This window comes from Elgaria multicarinata, chromosome 2 (assembly GCF_023053635.1).
Source record: "Elgaria multicarinata webbii isolate HBS135686 ecotype San Diego chromosome 2, rElgMul1.1.pri, whole genome shotgun sequence".
Taxonomy (NCBI): Eukaryota; Metazoa; Chordata; class Lepidosauria; order Squamata; family Anguidae; genus Elgaria; species Elgaria multicarinata.
Window position 1 is genome coordinate 14435701 of NC_086172.1, and position 25433 is coordinate 14461133.

The window sequence follows — 25433 nt, forward strand, 5'->3', positions numbered from 1 at the left end:
ATTGTATCCAGTTTTGGGCAACACACCAGACTGATAGAACTGGGCATGTTTAGCCTGGAGAAGACAAGATTGAGGGGAGACATGATAGCACTCTTCAAATACTTGGAAGGTTGTCACACAAAGGAGGGCCAGGATCTCTTCTCAATCATCCCAGAGTGCAGGACATGGGACTATTGGACTCAAGTTACAGGAAGCCAAATTCCGGCTGGACATCAGGAAAAACTTCCTGACTGTTAGAGCAGTACGACAATGGAACCAATTACCTAGGGAGGTTGTGGGCTCTCCCGCACTAGAGGCATTCAGCTGGATAGCCATTTGTTAGGTAAGCTTTAGGGTGTATTCCTGCATTCAACAGAGGGTTGGAGTCGATGGCCTTACAGACCCCTTCCAGCTCTACTATTCTATGATTCTACAGAGATATTTTTAATTAATTTATTTTTAAAAGATGCTGGTCACTGAAGATCAAAAAAGCTTCATCATATAAAGTAGAAGCTAATATAAATTGGCTAGAACCTTGGCATGCTTTCTGTGACTTCTGAAGTGTGAAAGAAGATGAAGAGAAATCAACCAGATGTCTTCAATTAGAAACCAGCCGTAGTCTAACGTCGAGAGTCCATTTATCAATGTTGCTAATTGAAAACTGTTAGCTTTGCCATCCAAGGAACACATTACAATGCCTTGGGATGCCAATCTCATTAGCTTCTACTTTTCTGATTTGTCTATGAGAAACCAACAGCTTTGTATTTTTATCTAGTTAATCAGCATGTTTATTAGAAATATTCCCTCAAATACCTAAGTTGGGGGATTGAGTGCCTATAAATTTGGAATCAAAACAGGATGACCCAAAATAAGGTGGTGGTTTATGCAGAACGATTTATTTGTAAACTCATCATCATCATCATCCAAATGACTTCACAAGAAACTTTCAGCTTTCAAGACATATGGAATATTGAGATATCCACTGAGAAAAAAATGAAACTAGGGGTTAGGGGAGAATTGGAAAGAGGTTCAAGCCCCTGTTTCTATTAAGATCTAAGGGGGAAGAATTAGGATTGTGGGAATGTGCGCTGTGAAGTCAAAAAATCCCTTTCCCTGGACAGTATGGGGATATTCTACAAGGAAAGGGGGGAAATACTTTGTGTTCCCACTTTCCAGAAGCACCACCACTATAAAAGGCTTAGGCTCAGAGCTGGCAGTTCCAAACCTGAGTCCTCTAGTGCTATGAGAACACAGGAAGAGGCCTTATTGCAGGAACGTGGTGTGTGGGAAATAACAAGGCAGACACAAAATTGGGATTTAAACAGGGCCATATTTATTAACAGTCGTTGTTTTATCATGGCCTGATTCATGGCCTGAGAGTGGTGCCTCGACATTCGCCATCTCCAGGCTTCCCCCATTTGGGGCAGGGAGGCCTTCCGTGTCACACACACCGCCCCATCGTGCTGTAAAAGCTCCAAGTGGGTGAAGAAGGTTGGCCTCAAAGGTAACCCTGTAAAACTCGCAGCTGGGGAGCCTTAGGCATTACCCATCACCACAACGGTGCCTCTGAATGCTCACCGACTCTATTATTATTATTATTATTATTATTATTATTATTATTATTATTTATCCCGTTCAACCTTATTCCAGGACAAACTATTCCGCTATCTAGCACAAGATTATCAGCTCTGATTGGCAACTGCTCTCCAGCACAGCAGAAGGACTCAAGAAGGGATACACTTTGGGTGGGCGGGAATGGGCTCTTTCATCCCTCCCCACGAAGAATGTCAATGCTCTTGTTCTAGGTCAGCTGGGGCATGCCTCTTAGGGGCTGGGGATACACTGCAACTTTTTGTTTCAGGTCCCACATATATAGTTTCGAGCCTCAAAGTTGCTGATTCTTTTGAAAAAATGTCTAGTTGCTATGCTCTAATACAGTAAACTGAAAATATCCACAATACTGACTCCTCTGGAATACATCCACTTTTGATATTTACAAATGATTGACATATGTGGATGATTATATATATTTTTAAGTGTTAAAGGAAAAAAATGTGTCTGTTGTTTACTACTGTTTGTTTATTTATTACATTTCTACACTGCCCAATAGTTGAAGCTGTCTGGATGGTTCACAATAATTAGATGGTCAAGCTGGCAGATGACACCAAAACATAGAGGACAGGAATACTCTGAAGATGCTTTGAGAACAGTTCCAGAAGGAACTGGGGAATATAACAGAAGATGAGATTCAACTTTAATATAGACAGTGACCAATTTACATTGGAAGCAATTTACATTAACAGGATCTGAAATGGTTACAACTAATCAAAAAGATATTAGGATGGGGTCACAGTTTGCCTCTGAAATGCGAACTGAAGCTCTTTTCATACCTTCAATAGGTCATTCACTGAAGGTGTGAATGATCATGCCTGCTAACTTCAGTGTATTCAACAGACATAATACCGATTCCCTTCCATACGTTCAGTGAATGTGGTATTGTAAGTGTGAAAAGGGCTGCACTGTGCTACTGTTACAGACTGAGTGGAACCCTGCCAATCCAAATTCTTCCCTGAAATATGTACTATTTCATGCTTCTGAATAAATGAAATGCAATGTTAAGTATTATTAAGAAAAACAGTACAGCACTACTTTGGTATAAAACATTAAAAAGTTTCCAGGGAAACTTGCTGTGTCTGCTAATGTTATTGATGTTGCACTAGAAGTCCCTTACAATGTAATTTATGTTAACACTAGTGTCCGATTGAATACTGACCAATGACATGAAAACGGTAATGAAAACCTCTCCCATCCTAACAGAAACTAACATTGTGGCAATTATGGGAGGCTAGTCAAGGGGTATTTAATAGGTTACTCATTAGTAATCCCCCCCTCCCAGGCTCATCAGGAAGCAATAACTTGCAGACTTGAAATACTTAATTAAAGGAGCTATTAAAAACCTCAATACTACTTTGGCTATCCCAACTATACAAGCTAGTACTGCAATTGTGATACAACCCACCCACCACAAATGAAAACAATCCAATGCAATGGGGTCACAACATCTGAATGCTCCATAAAAAAGTGAATGAACAAAGGATATTCAGAAAAGAGGGCTAATGTGGAGACCTGACAACCTTAGACTCCCCCATGCTATACTACCTAAATCTGTAATTTTCGATTGGGGTTGTGTTCTAAAATTGATGTTTTAAATGTTAGAATTTGATTTCAAAATTTTCCCCATTAAAGTTGAAAGGGAAAATATTTACAATCAATATTAAAGTTAATGCTAGTTTTATTGAAGTTTGTAAAAAATATTAAGGTCATTTACTACTAATAATTATTAAGATTAATTTCAGCAGGATTAACTAGTTACCAGCAATTGTGTTCCTATTCCAAATATAGAAAATTCTTGCTGAGTATTGCTTAGCTAAAGACTTATGATTTAATATTAACTAAAAAGTGATTTTCACACTGCATTATGGAGAAAAATATCTGCAAAACTGCTTACCCATTGAGGTAACTGGAATTAAGCAACCTAATGGATTGCAGTCAAAAATTCAAGATCCTTTCATTTGGATGGTCACTGCACAATTCTTGGTTCATTTAAAGAGTTATATTGGTGAGATTAAGAAAATAAATTATTTATTTATCTGATTTGTACCTTGCCTTTCTATTAAGAAAATGGCACTCAAGGTGGCTTACAATCATAGAAATTAAATAAAAACTTGATTGAAACAATAAAACAAATATTAAAACCAGAGTGAAAAACAACCCATCACAGTAGCCAACACGTCAAAGGCTTGCTTGAATTAAAACATCTTTGCATGCTTGTAGAAGGACAGGAGGGAGGGAGCCAACCTAGCCTCCCTTGGCAGGGAGTTCCACAACGTAGGAGTAGCCACTGAGAAAGCTCTCTCTTGCTTAGTGCCAAACGTGCACCTCTGAAGGAGGAGGTACCAAAAGAAAAGCTGCCTCCGAAGCTCTGAAAACCTGGGCAGGCTCATATAGGAAAAAGCAGACTTTCAGGTAGCCTGGTCAAAAACCATATAAGGTTTTTAAGGTCATAACGAGCACTTTGAATTTTGCCCACAAACAGTGAGTCTATAGCAATAAGGGAGTAGCATGCTCCTGTAACTAGACCCTAGCCCACAGTCTGATTGCAGCATTCTGGACCAACTGAAGGTTCTGAACAGTTTTCAAAAGCAGCAGCCCAAACGGGATGAAATTTAGCCCATGCATGGCCATGGACAGATTAGACATCTTGAGGAAGGGCTTCAGTTGGTTCACTAGCCTCAGCGGTGGAAATGTACTCCTGGCCACTGCTGAGACCTGGGCATCCAGGTTCAGGGCAGAGTCCAGGAGTACCCTGCACTTAAATCAACACTTGATCATTTTGAAATGCTTAAAACGGAATGGTATAATTGAGAACCTTCAAAACTGTTGAGGTTACATTCTTAGCTTTTGAACCTTTGGAAGTAGAGCTAACGCAATGGATAAAATATTGGCTTGACATTAGAGTTCAATTGGCTGCATTGTCTCAGATTCATGACATAGAGATTTATCTTTGTTTCATCAAGTATAGAAAATATATGCATCAGGGGGCTTCCAGCTGATCCCTTCCAAAGCCATCAAGCTACCTCCATTAATGTCAGGAAACTCATAAATTTCCAGTATACAGGGAAGTAGGCAACTTCTGCTATTGCACAGAAGCTATTCCAGAGTCTCTGGCCTCCTGTAAATCCAGCAACACCCTATAAAGCAATTTAACTACACATGGGCTTAATTACACTTCATCTGCTTTTTGGAAATAGAAAGATTCACACCTTCAGAATTATCAGCATGAAAAGTGCTATACAAGAAACTAAAAAACAAAACTAAAATTCAATTTAACGATCAGATTTCAAATTGAAATGAATTGCGCTCCAAAACAATTCTTAGGTGTTTTCCTTTCAACATTTTTGTAGTGTTTTTTTTTTTTGCTCCACTTCTGAATATTTTTCTTTTATTTAGTGAGCCAGCCCTTTGTATTGACTTTGTTTTCACCACGAATCACCCTAGCTAGCTAGGCATGTGTTCTTTTGCTATAATGATTTAACACAGTAGTTTTCAAGTTTTCTAGCTTTTAGGGAACATTTTGCACACAAAATTGTCTCCTGAGGAGGAATCTCTGCACCTTTGTTACGGATCCTGACAACATTGCAGAAGATCCTGAAGGATATTCAGTCAATATTGGGATTGGTTAGCAGTGCCACCTCCATTTTTCATGGAGTCTTTAGTTTTTTTCATGCATTCTTCCTCTCATGCTGAATGAATATGCAAGGAGAATCAGGGTTCTTAATCATGTAGAGAGAACCTCCCAGGGGATAGAATGTTGCCCTCCATGTGTACAGGGTTATGGATGCAACAATGGAGGGGGTCGGAGCTGGAGCACTCTTCTCCTCGCCTGTTCATTTATGACAGGAGGAAGAACACATGAATAGGGCTATTGTGAAAGGTGTTTTCAGTGGTCTCTGTTCCCTTAAAATGAGAAGGATGCAGATTTTCATGAAAAGAGTGGGGCAATCTTTGTTCCTGGTGCTCTTTTTGGCTCTGCCATTTTGGGAAGTGTAAGATCACTCAGTGTCATTGCAGGGGCCTCTGGAGAGATTTCCCTTTCTCAATGGGAAGGATTTCCAACAGTCTGAGATATATGGCCTGCAAGGGTGCTAGCTGGCTATTGGTTTCGTTGTGGATTTCTCTGACATCCCTAGTGGTAGACAAGCTGCCTTTCAGGAAAGCTTGTCTGCTGTTGCTGATCTTCTCAGTGAGGAACACTCTGTAAGCTTCCTGAGAACTCCACCACAGATTTGACAGCAAATTAAAACTCAAAACTACAACATATATCTTATTACCATTAAAAGTAGAAACAGTAAATTTGTTTTTGTGATAAATACTTGGTAAAAAAAACACCAAAAACCTATAGCTAAGTTTTCTTAAATATGTATTGATAGAATCTGATGTTCTCAGGTATTTCTACTAGAATTAAATTTAGCTTCAAAGTTAAAAATGACTGAGGAATGTAAAAGATAATTCAGAATTCACATCAATACACAAGCACTACACTTTTATCTTTTATTATAGAAAATAATCTTTTTATCTCCATCCTCCACTTCCTTTCCCCATCTGAATCCTCCTGCTTTGCACAGAAACTGCTAAAAGAATAAGTTGACATTACACTTGAGCCACCATATAGTTAAACCTAATATTTATTGCTACAAAATTAATCTACATTTGTCAAAATAATGCATAATGTAGACATGAAAGTTCCTATTGCTTAGATCTTCTGTTATTAGGTCAGCAATGCCAATTCAGAGCTCCCCAGGGCACTTTTGAAACACATAAATTCTCCATGAAATGCAGACTAATGTGTTCTAGCCAAAGGCCACAAGATGTGGTATAGCCTCTGTCATTTTCATGAAAGTCCATGTTTACTTTATTGATGTTTTAATTCCTCTTCAGAAACATTTGAATGCTGAAATTGTATAGAACATTCGGATATTTTAGGTATAACGGAAACAACTTAATAGCGCTAAACTATTCAAGATTGCCGAAGGCTGACTGATTCTGAATGGTAGTAATGGCTGCAACTAAGATACAGATACTTTGGTTTATGTTTAAACCTAGTACATACTGAAATAGTAAATACATAATTAAAAATACGTTTAGGCTTTCTGCTATAACAAAAACAATGCAAAAACAATATCATCAACAACTTAGTATACATGATATGGAAATGTTTTGTTAAAGTTTGGTTAAAAGTGTTATTAAAGTGTTCAAAATGCTTCACATCTAGTGACCTAATTCAGCCACGTTGAACTAATTTTGAACCAGTCCAGATTATGGATGTTTCTTTCTGTGGAATCTAGCCTTTTTTGGTGCTTGATGGACTCCAGGCGAGCACTTGATTCAGCCTCATTTGCAAGCCAAGCCTCATGGCTTGGCTCAAAATCTGGGAAGTTTTTCCATTTTTTAAAAAATAATGTACATAAATATAAATTTGTGTGGTTCATGCAAATTACATTTGCGATCTGCAGAAATTATGCAAATTACAACCATAGTTTGCAAAAATCACACAATCTGCACTCCACAATTTGTAAACATTACTATATATGTAAATTTTAAAAACACGGAAAAATCCATGAGCTGGCCTAACTTGATGCAGATTGAGTCAGGCCAGCTCATAGGAAAACGAGCAGAATTCCAGGAGACGAAATTGATGAAAAAACCACCCACCTCGGACAAATTCCTCTGATACATTTTACACAAATCAGCAGAAAACGTGTAGGTTTAAAATACCATTTCTATAAAAAAATAAAAAGATAAATACTTAACTTGAGAAAAACATTTTAAAGATTCTGTATTATACATGAATGACTTTATCCTCTAGAAGGGGAGTGGAGTCCCTGTGGCCTAGGGGCTGATGCAGACCCTGGCCTAATTTCATGTGGCTCTCAGCGTCACCCAGCTCATTGGATCTGATGTATCCACTTTGACTCTTCAGATAAGCTCTCTGGAAATCACTCCCTTTTCCACTGTGTGCATGTGTGTGTGTTTGTGTGTGTGAGAGAGAGAGCAAGACAGAAGAAAAGGGATGAGGTGGCACACAGAGAAAAGAGCTCTGCAATCCTGCAAACTCTGCCTACTGTTGGCTCTGTCTCCTCACTCCGATAGACTACCCAATGAAGCCCCCACACCCCAATACAGCACCGATAAGACTTTTTTCATGGGTCAATGGTCCTTCATAGGAAAAGGGTTCCCAGAATTGATTTTAATCCCTATACATTCTTTGGTCATTTCCCTGCACTGAAACACATTTAATTTGTTTCTGGCATTTTTGTCTCCCCTATCAGCAAAGAACATCAAGTCTAATGCCATTTCATACATCCAGGCATCAGCCACATTTGGCACACAGCGTATGCTGATGGGCGCCCCATCTCAAAAACTGATTTCAAAGAGTTCTAAAAAAGTATTCAAAAGCAACCAAAATAATTAAGACTCTCAAGCAAGAAACAGGTTTATATTATAAATAGTTGGAGAGCATCAATACAGAAATGTTTTTTCCTCCCACAATACTGGAACTGAAGATCACCCAGTAAAGCAGATTGTCAACAGAAGTGATAGAAGAAAGTTCTCCACATCATGCAGAATTAGTTAATGGTACTATAAGGTATGGTGATGAGCCACTAGAGGAGGATTTGGGGCAAAGATCTACCTTATCCCCCAGGAAGACACTGAGAATGGATCAACCGAGTGGAGAGCTACCCCAAACACCCTGCAGGCTGAGGTAATAGCACTGCTTTTATATATATATATATATATATAGCTCCTCACCGGCATTCAATAAACCACTGGCGAATCTGATCCTGGAGGCTCTCTTTGATGTCAGGGCCTTCGATTTCTTTCACTCGCTCTTTGATTCTTATTAGAGCTTTCTGGAAGTCTGACTCATGTTTCTCCTGAATTTCACACCTTAGACTATCCACCTTCTGGGCACGCAGCAATGAAGCACTAGGTCTTTGGAAGTGAGGAGGTGGATTCTAAAAAAAAGAAGCAGGAATAAGAATAAAAATCAGGACTGTGTTGTGTTCCTGGTTTTATTAACAGTTTTATTTCAGTACTAACATTAGAAGTATTTCAGCTTTGCCTGAATACACACATTCATTCTAACTTATCTTTCCCAATGTGGCCCTTTACTTTGCCTTGTTTTTGAGGACAGACCATATGGCTTTACAACGATGCTGCAAAATAGCTCTTTCTATTTCTTCTACTCAACTTGATAATTGATATATATCAAGACCTATAGCGCCGTAGGAGAAAAGATGCTTTCCACATCGAGAAGAGTGTCCAGGTTCAAGGCTAGGAAAGACCACTGTGAGTTTAGAAAACTGCTGCCAAGCAGAATAGATAATGCTGAGGTAGATGGACTAATAGCTAACTCAATATAAAACAGCCACATCAACAACCTATCACATGCCAGGTTCAGACATCATAAGCTATGGCCAAAAACAAGGGTTAGGGTAAGTCATCATAAGATATGGCGCCAGCTCACTGCGACTTGAATATTCAAAATGGCTGCTGATACACAACCCATTGTGGCGATTGGGTGAACTGGCCCACTATGTTGTGTGATAGATAATAGCCTCTTGTTAATTCAGGCAGATTTGGGAAGACAATAATTTATGGTAATCTTTGCTAACAGCTCATGAGCAATTGAAGTTATTGGAGTTTATTCACAGACTCTTATGGAAGAGTTTCTGATTAGTGTACGGATTATGTATATTTACCTCAAGTAAAGTATATATATTTTATTCAATAAATGAATTCAGTGTTTCTCATGTGGAAAGAGTGCTTGAAGGGTACTTATGAGAAGACATATATCTCTTCCCTATCCCTGAATCATTCATACTAATATTTTACTATTGGTTCACTACGATCTTTGGAACTACAACTGGATCTTTCAATGTTTACTAAAATGGGACAGTATTACATTTCCTATCCTGATAGTTTTCACAGTGATGCATGTACTAATACACCTAAGCATGCATGTCAATAGTGCCTGGATGATTTATTTTTAGTCTTAATTTAATTTGGTCAACATCAAGGAAAAAACAAAACCTGCTGCTTGAAAAACACAATGAACAAAGACCCTAGAGGCACACAATGGGTAAATTTCCAGTATTATAATATAGAAAAATGCTTTAAGTGTGGAGTCATGGGATGCTTCATGGAGGCAGGTGAGAAAACTGCTGTTTAACAAATGCAATGTTTATCCACATCAGAAGGGTGCCAAAGGTTTTTTAATTGAATATCCCAATTCACTGTTCCCATTGGTCCTTTTTAATTAGAAGGGTATTTTACTTAATTTTTTACTTAATTTTATGTATACGGTTTAGTCAATTGTTTTGTGGCATTTTCTTGCAGCTGGCAATAGCCTGTGAGGAAATCTACTTCTGGGGACAGGGGGTGGAGGCATTTACATAAACATTGTAGAATACTTAAATAATAATAATAACAACAAAAAATCACTATTGAAGCTTCTCATTATTTTAATAGCGTCACCCAAGAATAAGTTTAGGTACTCATAAATCATCATGGGGAGCAAAAGCTCAGCCTTCTTGCTGTTTTTATTAACACTTTTCAAGAGAAGAGAAAATTAACAAAACAATCTTATGCTCATTTTATACTGGTAGGAGAGCTTTAGGATTTGATCTAAGTATCTGTGATGGAGGATCTCGCAGATGCGCCACTCCAACAACCCTACATCAGCATAATGGATATATGCTGGCTTAATATTATGCAAGCGTATTTACAACGCCAGTGCAACTCTGCCAGCACAGGTACCGAACATGAGTAGTGTTCATGTTCCTAACCTCACTCAGGCCTCACTGCCAACCCCCTATGCCTGCTAATGTTGCATCCCCCAAAGAGGTATGGAAATCAAAACACTCCCATTAAACTCTATGGAGAGCAAAGGTTCGCCAATCATTTGCCCCCATCATCTTCTTCCATGTTGCCTACACCACAGTGGCGCACAGGATAACTAAATTTGCTGCCAGTCACAGCACACCAATATAATGTAACGGAAATGACAAGGGGTATGGCAGGAAGTTATATCTCCCTGTCCTTGTGTCATGCATGAAAGCAAACTTTGGTGAAAGGATATGTGAAAGTACCATATTTCTTCAATTCTAAGACGCACTCCCCCCCCATATAAACATCTGTAAAACGGGGTGCGTCTTAGAATCGCAGGTGTGTCTTATGTTTTTTTTTCCTGTTGGCGGTACTGAAATTAGTGTGCGTCTTACAATCGAAGAAATACGGTAATATGCAGCACTTTGCAGAATTAGCCTGGCATTAGCCTGCAGGTTGCTTACTTGTAACTGTATAGTGGTCATCTATATATTCAAACACATGGGTTCTGTGCCAGCACGGAACCTCCTTCAGGAAATTTCTATAGCTGAGTATCGTTTTGGCAGGAACCCTTCCCCCACCGTCCTACTACGCATACTCTAACAGGTTCCCGCCTCTCCCTTGAGATCACATTTGGCCTCGGAACCAAGAGTGCACAAAATATCAGAATAACCCCCTTCAGTTCTGAGTCATTAAACAATACCAAAGAGGGGACAGTGGGTGGATTGTGTGAACGAAGTGTATTCGCCACATTGTCTGGTATCAAAAAACAAACCTGATGAGCGTCCATCTCTAGATGGTAACAATGGAGGAGGAACTGCTGCAGTGGCCCTCATGCCGAGTCTGGCCCACTACAGAACATATACGGTGGACGCCATGAATCCGAGGAGCCACTGAATTAGAAATGCTGTCACAAGCCTGTCCTGAAGCAGCTGGGATGTGAGAGTCATGAGGGCCATTGCTCTTGGCCTAGGTAGAAAGGCTCGGCCTTTCCTCAAATCCAATTCTACTCATATAAAAGAAATCCTTTGAGAAGGATTTCTAATTTTATGTATTATATTTTATTTAGTGTTGTTCCCTGCTTCGATCCAGAGGGAGAGGCGGGTAATAAATAATTTTTATCATCATCATCATCATCATCATCATCATCATCATCATCATCATCAAGGTTGGAACAAAGATTTCTCTGTTGACACACAAGCCCAGGGAATCTAGTGTCTGTAGCACAAATTCTGTGTCTCGTGTTGCTTGCTCCTTGGATGCTGCTACTATGAGCCAGTCGTCCAGGTAGGGATAAAGTTCCACTCCCCTCACCCAGAGGCGGCTGCTTACTGCAGTCATACATTTTGGTAAACATCCTGGCGGCTGTCGCTAATCCAAACGGTAGGACCATGAACTGGAACATCTCTGAAACAATGATGAAAAATAGATATTTCTGGTCCTCTGGGTCGATCACTATGTGAAAATAAGCATCCTTGAGATCTACTGAAGTGAACCAATGGTCCTTTTTGAGTAAAGGGAGGATTGAAGAAGGCATGGCCATCAAGAATTTCCTGGTGATGATAAATGAGTTGAGATCTCTCAGGTCTAAGATAGGTCTGAGTCCTCCGTTCCATTTCGGTACCATAAAATAATGGGAGAAGAAGCCATTCACTGTTTGACATGGTATAACCCTTCGAATGACACCCTTTTGAAGCAGGGTGGTGGTTTCTAGTTGAAGAATCTCTGAAAGAGTGGTGATACGAATGGTACCGATGGGAGGAAGGACTCCAAAGTCTATCTGGTACCAGTGTTTCATGATAGCAAGGACCCATTTGTCTGATGTTATAGATGTCCAGTTCGGGAGAAATTGAGAGAGCGCATTCCCAAATTGCAGGGAGTTTGCGAAGAAGCGGAAAGTCAAAATTGCCATTTTTGTGAGTTGTTGGCTCTACTGCGGGTTTGACAAAACTGTGAGGAAGAGAACGTTTTCTTTTGCTGATGCTGTGGTTGTTGTTGATACTGGAAACATAGAGCACGGTCTTGAAGCTGCTCAGGTTGGTAAGGGGACTATCGGTACCAGCGACAAGATCAAAAGCTGGAGCATTGCGGTGGTTGAGTGATCCCCATCTTTTTGGCTGTTGTCTTTGCCTTCTGAATATTATCCATTGCCTCATCAGCGGAGGCATCAAAAAGACCCTTGCCATCAAATGACAAATCTTTGATTCGAGACCTAGCCTCTGGTGTGAGACCAGCAGAGTGTAGTGTAACCACCCATGCCTGCGCAGTGCTACAGCCCCGACCATTGCCTTGGATGCACAGTTGGCCTGGTGTCAAGATGTATCGACCTGTTGCCTATGCTTAAAATATATCTGCCAATTCTCTTTGTTCATCCAGAAGGTATGCAGACAGGGAGGAATCTTTTCCCATAAAAAAGTCAGGTTGCTTACCTGTAACTGGAGTGGTCATCTCTGCATTCATACTGTTGGGCTCTGCGCCTGCGCAGAGGCTTATTTGGGAAACTCCTATGGCCTAGAGTTTTGGAGAGAACCCCTCCCCTTCCTGTGTATACTCCCAGGGTTCCCGCCCTAGCCCCTCTGTTCCTAGGAGACCGACATTGTGGCCTTCCCAGTACCGAGAGGTACAAGACACCGAAAGAAAAAAGCAATAAAGGTACACAGTACCAAAAAAGAACATCACCTAGAGGTAGATGGTATCGAAGAAACACTAAAACCTCTAACATTCCGAATTACACATACACAATTATGAAATTGGGAGTTAAGGCTCACAGGCCTATAACGCCACATCCTCCCTAAGGAGGCAGAAAGTGCCAGTGAAATTCTCCTTCTCCCAAAGCAGATATAAACCGTGAGGACAGGATGGAGAATAGGATATGCAGAGGTGACTGTGGGGTTGTGGAAAACTGATGACGAACAACTTAGGGCAACCTACTAATCTTTTTTTGTTTAGAGCAGCCCTTCCCCAACCTGGTGCCCTCCAAAGGTGTTATAGGCCTGTGAGCCTTAACTCCCAATTTCCCTGCTTTTTGGAGTTTGGTTGAAAACTGTAGAGCCTTTAACATTGTTTTGTAAACCGTAGGTTTTTTGTTTATTGATAATCTTTAAACACATCTGAGGTGTGGTGGGACAGCGCGCCTTCTTGTAGCACTCTGCATAAGGATTTCTTTTTCCCAGGCAGGCTTGCCTAGTGACTGCATTAATGGCTTTTAGGCAAAAACCTTTTTATTCTCTCAGTATTTTAACAGTCTATACATTAATTTTAACTTTGCTGTTTTAAATTTGTATTTTAACTTTGTATTTCTGTACTGCTGCTGATTTCATCCTGGTTGTGCTTTTATATTGTATTTTATATCATGTTTTTATATTGTTGTTTTATACTTTGAATGGTTTTAATTTTTGTGAACCACCCAGAGAGCTTCGGCTATTTGGCAGTATAGAAATGCAATAAATAAATAAATAAATAAATTTTAAGTGCCAGTGAATTTTTAAAAATAAATAAATTCCAAGGGCTTTTAACTTGATATGATTTTTTTTATGCTCTGTTCCCCCCCCCCCCGTTATAACTAAACCACAACATTCCAAGACAGATTCAAAAATTACTGAATAAAGTTCATGATTTTTATATAAAAGCCTGACTTTACTATTGAAAGAGAAGAGTGAATGAACGACTGATAGAATGGAACGGTGGGCAGGGTGAGCGGCAGTTGGGGAAAGTCAGTTAGAAGGAGAACAAAGTTTGGTTGTGCGAAGCAGATAATCTTTGGTAGAAGCCCATAGAAGCTGAACAATGACCAGCCCCACTCCAGAACAACGCATAGAGCCAGGAATGCAACACACAACACTCAATATCAAGTTGGAAATCAGCAGGCAATGCCAGTGACTCACTCAGATCTGTCAGCACGCCCAGAATACGCAGATTAGCCCTCTGATTGAAAGTGGTCTGATCCAGCATGGCACTTCTTAAGTTTTTACTGTCCACCACAATTATTTTTTCTCTTACCTTATGAATTTACATTTGCTTTGTAAGAGTTTGCCAGAGTACAAAGGGGTTTATATTCCTTCCTGATTTGAGCAAGACTTCCATTTTCTGAAGGAAGCTCTCTTGCCTTTTATGACTTGCTTGACACTACTCATTAACCTGGCATCCTCTTGAACTTTCCATATCTGCACTATACACTCTAAACCAATGCAAACACTTGATCTTTTACATCCTGTCTCGTATATCTTTCCCAAAATGCCAAGCATTTAATATGAAACTTTTAGTTCAGAGTTGCCTCATGTTGCCAAGTTAAAGATCTTTTTCTGGCTGTAAAAATTCAAAATTGTACACAATTCAAATCTGTAGACTTGCCCCAAAAACAGCTATTCATTTTTTAAAAAAATCTACACATATTAGATGTAGACTGCATATACTTAGCAGCATATGATCAGCAGTAGTACTATCAGCAGTAGCATAATACATCTTAATGAAGGGTTCCTATGTGAATAGAAATCATTATGTTTACAAGCTTTCTATAGTTAATGACTCAAAACTGGATAACAAAATTCACATATTTAGCTAGGTCCTTTGTCAGAAATAATATGCCTGTTCATAATTGATGTTACTGTAAAAATAGACTGCAATACGAGCTCCTTTTGTTTATCAAATGATAGAACTATATGGCCCATTAACTTAAAATGCTTATCTAATGTTTGATGGGCTTTGCCTTAAACCATTATTTGAATTGATAAGGCAAAAAATGGACATTAGTCTACAAAAGAATCCTTTCCAGTGCCAAGTATGTTTAGAGAGTTATCCTATGTTTTGTTCTTTTGTTTTTCACAGAAATTCCTTTTTTAAAAAAGAAAATGGGGATTTGTCTAGTTTCATACCTGCTGGTCACTGGTAATCTGATACTGTTTCAAACGAAGAGCTTATCTGAAAAAAATACTAGGAAATGACACCCCTGTATTGGCCTATGAAGTTTGCAGGCTAGCTACAACTGCGCCTATAGGATGCCCAGTACTATAATATATTCTAATATTAAGTGAGAGTATAACCTTATCTTTAATGAAATGTTGTAATCAATTTATAATGTTATAATGTTATCTTGAAATTGTTTTGTTGTGGGCATTCTCTGGGGCATAATGCTAAACTACTTTCACTAAATCTAATTCCCTCCTTCAAGGGAATTGTGAGAGACTGCTGCACTTATGGGTACTCAAGATGTTCTACCATACAAATATCCCAATAAGGTAATACATGCACTTCCAAATGTGTTATCCTATTGATTATTTGAAGATACGGCCTTATTTTCTTGGGCAGTATCTTCTTGCACACTTAGTCCAACTGATCCATTTGTGGAAATCTACACCTACAGATGCAAAAATCCATTTTCTAAAAAGAATGGTAAAAGAGTATATTTTACCAATCCACTAACAGTTAAAATGATTTCATTATATTACTATTAAATCAAGGCAAAAACATCTTTATGATTATCACTGTAACATAGCTGGTGTACATATTAAGTGACTGAACTAAAAATCAGAAAGTCTGCCATGACTCATTAGGGTGGCCTCAATTCACCACCCACCACCACCATCTTACAGGATTGCTTCAACATACTAAATTTCAATACCACCAACAGAAAAAAAGCTTTGATTCTAAGAAATAATAAACGTACCCGCGATTCTAAGATGTTCCCCGTTTTTAGAGATGTTTATATGGGGAAAAAAAGATGTGTCTTAGAATCGAAGAAATATGGTACTAAAAGTCAGTAAGCATAGGTCTTTGTCAGGTCATTTTGAGATTTTAAAAACACTTTTCTTCTTAAGTTACATCTAATATATTTGTGTACCTGGGGTACCTCTGACTATGAAGAAATTTCTACGTTATTTTTATATGTCCCAGCTTCACATCTGAACTAATAGGCACCAAGTCACCCAAGTTTGGTAGTGTAGGGAACAAATGCTGGAGTATATTCCTAGCTGGCCTGTAACAGAAGCCTTTTAGTGATTTTTGGAGCTTGTATAGGACACCTGTTTTCTTTTACATCCCTGTGCCATTGCTATATAATGCTAAAGGGCTTAAGATTGGAATTGGCTGCTAGCCCTGAACCAGAGTGTCTTATTGCTACATAGCAGGAATACATCTTGGGGAGGAGTGTTTTTAACCTCACTGTATGCATCTATCTCCACTTCCAATCCAATATTTCCAGGATAATAAAAAGCTGTTAGGTGTTCACACAGGTAAACCCCATTCCTCACCTCAATTTTCCTTCCCCAACCCCCCATGGACATTTCAACTGGCTCAACTGTTGTGAACCGTCCAGAGAACTTCAGCTATTGGGTGGTACAGAAATGTAATCAATAGATAAATAAACTACTCAACCACAGACTTAATTTCTAGATTCATACAGGGCCTTGCTAGACCCAGTCAAAAATCCGGGGGAGAGGAGGGTAGAACTCACGTTATGACTAACGCGAGATCTCGCCCTTATGCACACGTGAGCCGCAACAAGCTTTTTTTGTTTTAAAGCGGCAGCAGCAGCGCAGGAGCCAGGAAAGGTAAGTGAGTTTTTATTTTTTAAAAAAATTCTTCTCCCCCTGTCCCCAATCTCCTCGCCTTGGCCCCATTCTCCTTCCCCCCGATCTCCTTGCCCTGTCCCCGTTCTCCTTTCCCCCGTCCCCGATCTCCTCGCCCTGGCCCTATTCTGCTTCCCCCGTCCCCAATCTCTTCGCCCTGGCCCCGTTCTCCTTCCCCACCCTCCGTCCCCAATCTCCACACCCTGGCTCTGTTCTCCTTCCCCCCCATCCACCATGTCTGATGCCCCCCTGCCCGATCGCGCGCCCGCCATGTCTGATGCCCCCTCCGCCCCCCCATCCATGATCTCCCCACCCTGGCTCCGCTCTTCCCCCCATCTCTCCTGCTGGGTCCGCTCTTTCCCCCCATCTCCCCCCCCCCCCGAGTAAGCTGCGTAGCTGGGAAAAGCCGCGGAACCAGCTAGACCTTCCGCAGCCCCGGGTTCAGCCCAGGGCTGCAGAAATACCGGGCCACAAGTGGATCCGGTTATCCCAGGTCAAGGGAGGGTTTAGCCTGGGCTGACCCCGGGATCCCCTGTGTGTCATCTGGATGCACAGGGGTGAGCTCAGGTATCAGCCCGGGCTAAACCCTCGTCTAGCAACAGCCAGTCTAACTTCCACTTCCTTTAATCTGTTCTTGCTTTTTCTTCTCTAGGCTAGATGTAAAAACTTTTCATAAAAACAATAGAGAAATGCAGGAACTTAGTACAGCTGTTACTGGGCAGCAGTGTGACCACCCAGAAACAGCAGCAAAGAGAGTACTTCCTATCTTTGATGTGCAATAGGAACCTGGAAATTACCTCTCTAAGCCAGTATATAAGTACTTTCTTTTCTCTATGGCATAGATTCTATCTTCTCAACATTCCAAAGGTCCTGGAAACTCATGGAACCATTTTTGTTTGATTTTAATTTAGAATTTACAAAATTCTGTAAACATATGTTAAAACCACTACCTTATTTTAGGTGTTACTGTTTTGCATCCTGATAGGCACTTGACCATTGGCGTTCCTTATTAGAGAGGATGATGCTTAACTAGGATGAGTAGTGATCCTAGTTTAGAGCTGTAAGATAAAAGGTTTCTAGAGACAGTTGCAGCAAAAGCAACAGAGTCTTGTGGCAACTTAAAAGACTAACGAAGGTATTCTGGCATAAGCTTTCATGGTCACTGTCCACTTCATCAGATGCATCCCTCAAATGAAGAGGACAGGGTCCACAAAAGCTTATGCCAAAATAAATTTGTTAGTCTTTTAAGGTGCCACAAGACTGACCCCATTCAAAAGACACCTTAAACCATGGCTTTAACTTCAGTGGTTAAGCCAGAAAGCCAGGCTGTGTTCAGAAGACACCTTAAACCACAGCTTAAACCATGGTGAATAAAGTAAAAAGCCTTATTCGCCATGGTTAAAGCCATAGTTTAAGGTGTCTTCTGAACAGCCCTCTTTTGCTTACGATAAAAGGTGGCTCTTTGAGAGAACAACCAGTTTATTTAGCACATGCATTTTAGGGAGGCATTCTGCTTTATTGTAAAATAAGAAACAAAGGTCAAGCTAGAGTATAAATAGCACGTGAATGAGATGAAGTTCAGATTAACAAGCTCATGAACATAACAAGGAACTCCAGAAATAAATGCAGAATATAAATAAGGCCAAAATGGCATTTTTAGATGTATGCTTAATGGAACACCCCTCAGCTATCTTATTTTCCCGTTTGCAGAAGCTAAAGAATATTCACGCTCTATTTATTTAAAGAGCTTGAAGTTTTGCTATAAGCAATCTAATTATTTCTTTAGCTACAATTTATATTATTTATAATGAGAGCCATTCTATGGAGAGGCAAACTTTTCCAACTAGCTGAAATACAATATATATATATATATATATATATATATATATATGAATGAACATATATTATGTGAAATACTCATTTAAGAAGACAAGATGAATAGTTATTTATGTTAAAATGGTGTCCTTTCACATGAAAAAGCTATACTGTAGTACACTCTAAGTGATATGAAACTAGCAAGCTGCTACAGAACATGTTATAGTAACCTCTCAATGTGAGGATAATTTTTAAAAGAGTACAATGCCATTGTTGTGTTACTATCAGCAGAGACTTGGGATAGGACTCTAATTTAATCACTACTTGAAATTCGTAACTGAAGATGCCATTTCCTTTAATTAGATGTTCTATATTTATTAGGCAGACTCTAGAGAAACAGCAGCAGCAGGAAAAAGCAAGAGGAAGAAGGAAGAACAACAGTAGCTACTACCCCAATGGCTATATGCTACCTCCAGTATCAGAGGCAGTATGCCTATGTACACCAGTTGCTGGGGAACATGGGCAGAAGGGTACTGTTGCACTCATGAAATACAGTCATTTCTGTAGCAGCGCTCTGCCTGTGGAACTCTCTCCCAAAGGAACCTAGGCTGCCCTGGGGTGTCTATATGGTCTATTTACCCCATCGTGGCTATGCAGTGGGACTGCATCGTTGATATGACGCAGCAGCCATCTCACAGCCTCATCAGGCTTTTACCTCTGAAAATGTGCCTTTTTGTGCTTTACTGTGATTTTTTGTTGTTGCTTCAAGGTCGCCATGTTGTTTCTCCATCTGTCAGTGGTGGCCTCAGTTCGGGTTAAGTTGATTCCTGCCATCTAAATTTATTCCCGCCTTGCAGCAGTGATGTTGCGGGATTTTGAGGGAATCAGCTACAAAGCAGTGGCGTATACACACACACCCTTTCTCTCTTCAGTTTTAGGCAGCCTGTTAACATCTTTCTGTACCTTATGGCTTTTTAAAGTATTTTAAATCTCATGGTGCTGCACTCTGTTTTTAAGATTCTGAAATTTTAACTGTAAGTCACCTTGGGAGCCCTTTTTGGGCTGAAAGGCAACTCAAATTTACAAATAAATGAATAAATAAAAAAAAAGCAAACAGTACAAACTGAAAACTTAGAAGCTTTTAGACTAAAATTTGGAGGCCTGGGAGCATCCAGTATGGATCTTGGTTCTTTTATGATAACTTAGCAGCAGCAATTCTATACTGGCCAACAGCTAAAGTTCTCTAGGCAGTTCACAAAAAATGTAGCCTTATAATAAAAATAATAATATTTTCTTCCAAAATAGAGACAGGACTAAAGCTGACAACAACCAAAGAGAAAATAAGATGAGTAAATGAAAGAAAAAAAACACTCACAAAAAGTAAATTCAAAGTGTGGCCCAAATATGTAAACTTATATGTAAATACCAGAAGGCTAACTCAGGTCTCTGAACCAAGAAAGCAAACAAGCATCCATCTTCAGAAATATTATGGCAGCCTTCCCCAACATGGTGCTCTCCAGATGTTTTGGACAATTTCCAACATCCCTGGCCATTGGCCATGTTGGTTGGAGCTGATGGGGAGTTGCAGACCAAAACATCTGGTGAGCATCAGGTTGGGGAGAAATGGCCTATGGCATTTGTTGCCACACAATTTGTGGTAACAGGAAGCATAAATAGTGGCTGCAAAATCAGAAAAGGGCAACAGCTATTTTGCAGAGACAGCATACCGTAACTACTGAAAGGCTAGTTTTCCATCATCGTCTAGCCTTTCCTTAATGACTAGCCACAGTTTACTGTACATTTTGCATCTTTTAAAATCTATTTTAAAGTGCTTTATTCTGTTTTTATTTTATTTTATCTTGTACACCGCTCCGAAATTTTCAATGGGGAGAGGTATATAAATATTGCAAATAAATAAATAAATAATAAATCATCAACAACAAAAGCAACAGTTATCTTTTAATGCACATGGCTGGCTTCCGTTGGTAGATATTATGTCGAACTGTATATCTGAAATACATTGTAGGAACTTTGCTTACCAATAACTTTAAAGATAAAATAGTACAAAAAGCTGATCCAGCATGGCTACATACATGTGCAAAATCAGACTTCTGAGTGAATGTTCTTACCTAGGTAAGGAATTGTATACACAAATAGTTGCTGTGGATCTATGTGCACTGCCTGCTATACTAGCTGGGGTCTGCACAAGTAGCCCTCTCGGAGCTTGTTCAGGACAAAAGCCTATAGCCATGGTGATTTTGCAGACTAAGCAGGCAATTCAGAAAGTGACTTGCCACAGCATCATAGAATTGGATGGCTTTCCAAGGTTATCCAATCCATTCCTGATGCGAGAAATCCACTGTGACAACACCCATGATGAGCGGCCATCCAGCCTCTGCTTAAAAACCTTTAATGCTCTAAAGAAGGAGAGTTCACCAATTTCTGTGGCAGTCACCTTTTATGTAATTTGAACCTGTTGGTTTAGGTCGTATCCTCTGGAACAACAGAAAAAAATTGCTCCATCATCTATGTGACAGGTTTTCAAATATTTGAAGATAGCTATCATACTTACTTCTCCAGACTAAACATTCCCAATTTCTCCAACCTTTTGTTATAGGGCTCTGTCTCCAGGCCTCTCACCACCTTTGGGCACGTTCTAGTTTCTTAATATTCTTCTTAAACTGGTGCACAGAACTGGTGCACAGTACTCCAAGTGAGGTTTGAACAAAGCAGAATAGAATGATAACATTGATCTGGAAATTATACTACTGTTGATGCAGCCTAGAATTGCATTGGCCTTTTTATCTGTTGCACTGCACCACTGACTCATGCTTAGCTTGTGTTCTTCTAAAACTTCTAGATCCTTTTCAGATGTACTGCAGTCAAGCTAAGTGTTATTCATTCTGTCTTTTGCATCTGATATTTAACTACAGAATTTTACATATATTTCTGCTGAAGTTCATTTTGTTAGTGTTGGCCCAGTTCTACATCTTGTCAAGATCATCCCGAATCCTGTTTCTGTCTTAGAAGATATCCTCTCAGACATCCTGACAGATATCCTCTCAGTTGGCATCAGTTGCAAACTGAATGAGCATCTCCTCTATTCCTTCACCCAAATCGTTTATAAAAGCATGGAAAAACACTGGGCCCAGGACGGAATCCTGCAACACCTCATTCCTCATTTTTTTCGGGTTGTTGAGGGGGTGTTGGGTACAGTCCTTCTTGAAAGTCTTGCTGAAATCAAGATATACTATGTCCACAGGATTCCCTTGATCTATTGGGCTAGGAACTCTACAAAAGAGCAATTAAGGTTAGTCTAGCATGACTTGTTCTTGAGAAAGCCATGATGGGCTTCTTTTCTAAATGCTCAGAGTCTGACTGCTTAATGATTTGCTCAAGAACTTTTCTAAGTAACGATGTCAAGCATAGTGGTCAGCAGTTACTAGCATCCTCTTCCTCCCACCTTCCTTTCTGAAGATGGGGACAACATTTGCCTGCCTCTAGTCTTGTGGAACTTCAACTGTTCTCTCCAAATTTTCAAAAATAAAAATAGTTCTGAGATTACATTTGCAATTTCCTTTAGTACCCTAGAATGTAATTCATCTAGCCCTGAAGATTTGAATTTGTTTAAAGTGACTAGGTGCACCTCTACCAGCTTTTTATCTAACTTAGATTGCAACTCCTTCCAATCATTATTTATTTATTTATTACATTTCTGTACCGGCCAATAGCCGAAGCTCTCAGCTATTTGATCAAGGTCAAATAGTTTTCCTTGTGGAAGAACACTGAGGCATAGTAGACTGAGGCATAGTAGGAGTTGAGCAGTAACCCTTTCTCTCTATCACCCGTTAATGTTTCTTCATCTTCTCCATGCTGTGGACCTACCATTTCCTTGTCCTTTCTCTTGTGCTGAACAAAGAATATGGAAGAGGGGAAAATCACCAAGGACAAGTGCAAACAAGTAGACAAAGCTTGTAGGGAGATTTGCAGGAGGGCTAAAGCTCAGAATGAGCTTAGGCTTGCGAGATGTTAAAAATAAGAACAATCGATTTAAAATTTTCATATCCAATGTTGCTATGGGTGAGGAGCTCGAGACCATACACAGCCACCACCGCTTTGACTGATGGGACAGATATGCAGTTGACCACCCGCTGCCTCTCCCTTCAGCTGCCACTTAGTAACAGCAGTAGGCTATCATTAGCTCCTCATTTCCAGCAGCACCTGAATTGCCACTTTGTGTACCTCTATTTTCTTATTTTCTTTCTCATTTGGGTCAGGTATACAGTAAAAATATTCCTAGTATCAACATGTTTCATAGGTCTCTTTTGACTCAGAGATTTGTTTTTGTTAACAGGTGGCCTTTTTAATACTGAGTTTTGAAACACTTTCATTTCATATTATCTGAAATGATGTTATTCAATAATATTTAAAAACAAAAGGAATTTGAAGACTCACCATCCCTAGAAATATCATTTCTTCATCTCTAAGTTGTAGAGTTTTCTTCCACTGTGAGTGTCCACGCCAAAACTGAATTTTAAATACAAACCTAATGAGTTTAATTGTCCTTTTTACAAGTTCCTCTACAACAACAAAGGGAGAAAACAAATAGAAGGCAAAACAGACTGTATAAATCTAGAGACTGATCATTAACAGGTTAGCATCTGGCTTTTTTGGCAGTGGTCTCAACCTTTCCTGCTCAGTTTGTGGTACAGAGTAATTATGATGCGATCATTCTGTGAATTCATTTGAATCGTCTATACATTTTTTAATCCTTCAGTATCTATCTCTTATTTCATATAATTTTGGACAAATATATTTCTCTATGCCTTTGACAACAGCGTCAGCTAAGGATAGTGTGTCTCCTCTGAATGAATGCTTAGAGATGGTAATGGGCTGGATGAGGAAAAACAAACTGAAGCTGAATCCAGACAAGACGGAAGTGCTCGCTGTCAAAGGCCGGAACCTGGGTTTGGAGGTGTGTCAACCAGTTCTGGATGGGGCTACACTCCCCATGAAAGACTGTGTTCGCAGCTTGGGGGTGCTTCTGGATCTGTCGCTTCAAATGACAGCCCAGACAGATGCGATGGCCAGGAGTGCCTACTATCAGCATCGGCTGATACGCCAGCTGCACCCCTTCCTAGAGTTGAAAGACCTAAAGACGGTAGTGCACGCACTGGCAACTTCGAGGGTCGACTTCTGCAATGCGTTCTACATAGGGCTAACTGTGTGCCTAGTCCGGAAACTTCAACTAGTGCAAAATATGGCAGCCAGGCTGGTCACCGGTACACCTAGGGGTGACCAGTTTTAAAATCTCTTCATTGGCTGCCAATTAGTTTCCAGGCGAAGTATAAAGTCTTGGTTATCAACCCTACATGGTTTGGGTCCAGGCTACCTGAGGGATCGGCTTCTCCCGTATAATCCTCCCCGCACACCCAGGTTCTCTGGGAAGAATTTCCTTCAGCCAGCCAAAATTAGGCTGACAGGTATTACCCAGAGGACCTTCTCTTCTGCTGCTCCCAGACTATGGAATGGCCTGCCGGAGGAGATTCGTCAACTTAACAGTCTTTTAGCATTTAAGAAAGCTATAAAAACTGATCTCTTCCAGCAGGCCAATCCAGTGGAATTTTAGGCAGCTTTTAGGATGTTTTAACAATGTATACTATGTTTTTAATCAGTATTTTATGTATATTATATTGACTGTTGTTCCCCGCCTCGATCAAAATGAAGAGACGGGTAAGAAATAAAATGATGATGATGATGTATATATTATGTTATGTAAAGAAACAACAAAATCATTGAAGTTGCTTCCTTTTTACTCAAACTTGCTTTTGAAATCCAGAAGGAAAATAATGAAGGATATGTATAGATTTAAGAAAGGCAGGTTGCTTCCCAGTAACTGTAGTTCTTCGAGTAGTCAACTGTGCATTCACACACGTGGGCTCTTCCTGTGTGGGGCCTCATTTCGGGAAACGTCTAGAGCTGAGTATCGTTTCATTGGGAGCAAATGTCCCTAGGGGTTCCCGCCCAATTCCTCAGTACCTTGAGACTGCCTAATGTTGCCTCAGATCCGAGGACAGAGATCACACCTTGTTATCGTTATAGACATCAAGGTGGGGACGGTGGGTGGGTTTATGCACAGGTGACCACTTGAAGTACATTTACAGATAAGCAACCTGCCTTTTTCTCATGGTCTCTGCACATCACACATATGGACAATTGACAAGCTGACTTACCAAAGGCAGGCTGGTGCACAGTGATTTCTCACTGAAGAAGCAATGACAGAACAGCATGAGCAAATCTGCTATCCTCTCAAGCTTGAACATTATGTCTCTGGTGTGTGATGGAAGTCAAAGGGAGTGCCCATGTTACAGCTCTGCAGAGATCAGGTAGCAAGACCCCCTCACCCAAAAGGTGTTGATGTGACAACACCCCATGTCGAATGCACTTTAATTGGGTTCGAAAGCTCAAGCCCGAAGTATGTGAGTTGTATAAAATGTAAAATCCAGGATGTAAATCTCTGGGATGGTACTGGTGACACTTTCCTCTACAACATATAAAGAGTTGCTGTGATTTACAAAACACTTCAGTTCTAGTTTTATAGAATAACAAGCCCTGACTCACATCTAA

At 40.0% G+C, this 25433-nt stretch overlaps 1 protein-coding gene across 1 annotated transcript in view; it reads right to left on the minus strand.

Annotated features, from left to right (window-relative positions):
• Positions 1-25433, minus strand: part of IQCA1 (IQ motif containing with AAA domain 1) — a 168536-nt gene that overhangs the window by 63922 nt on the left and 79181 nt on the right. Inside the window, exons 7-8 of the mRNA XM_063115867.1 lie at positions 23262-23333; positions 8350-8555 (exon numbers count right to left, since the gene is read on the minus strand). Of these exons, the coding sequence (XP_062971937.1) occupies positions 8350-8555; positions 23262-23333 (278 nt within the window). The remainder of the gene's footprint in view (positions 1-8349; positions 8556-23261; positions 23334-25433) is intronic.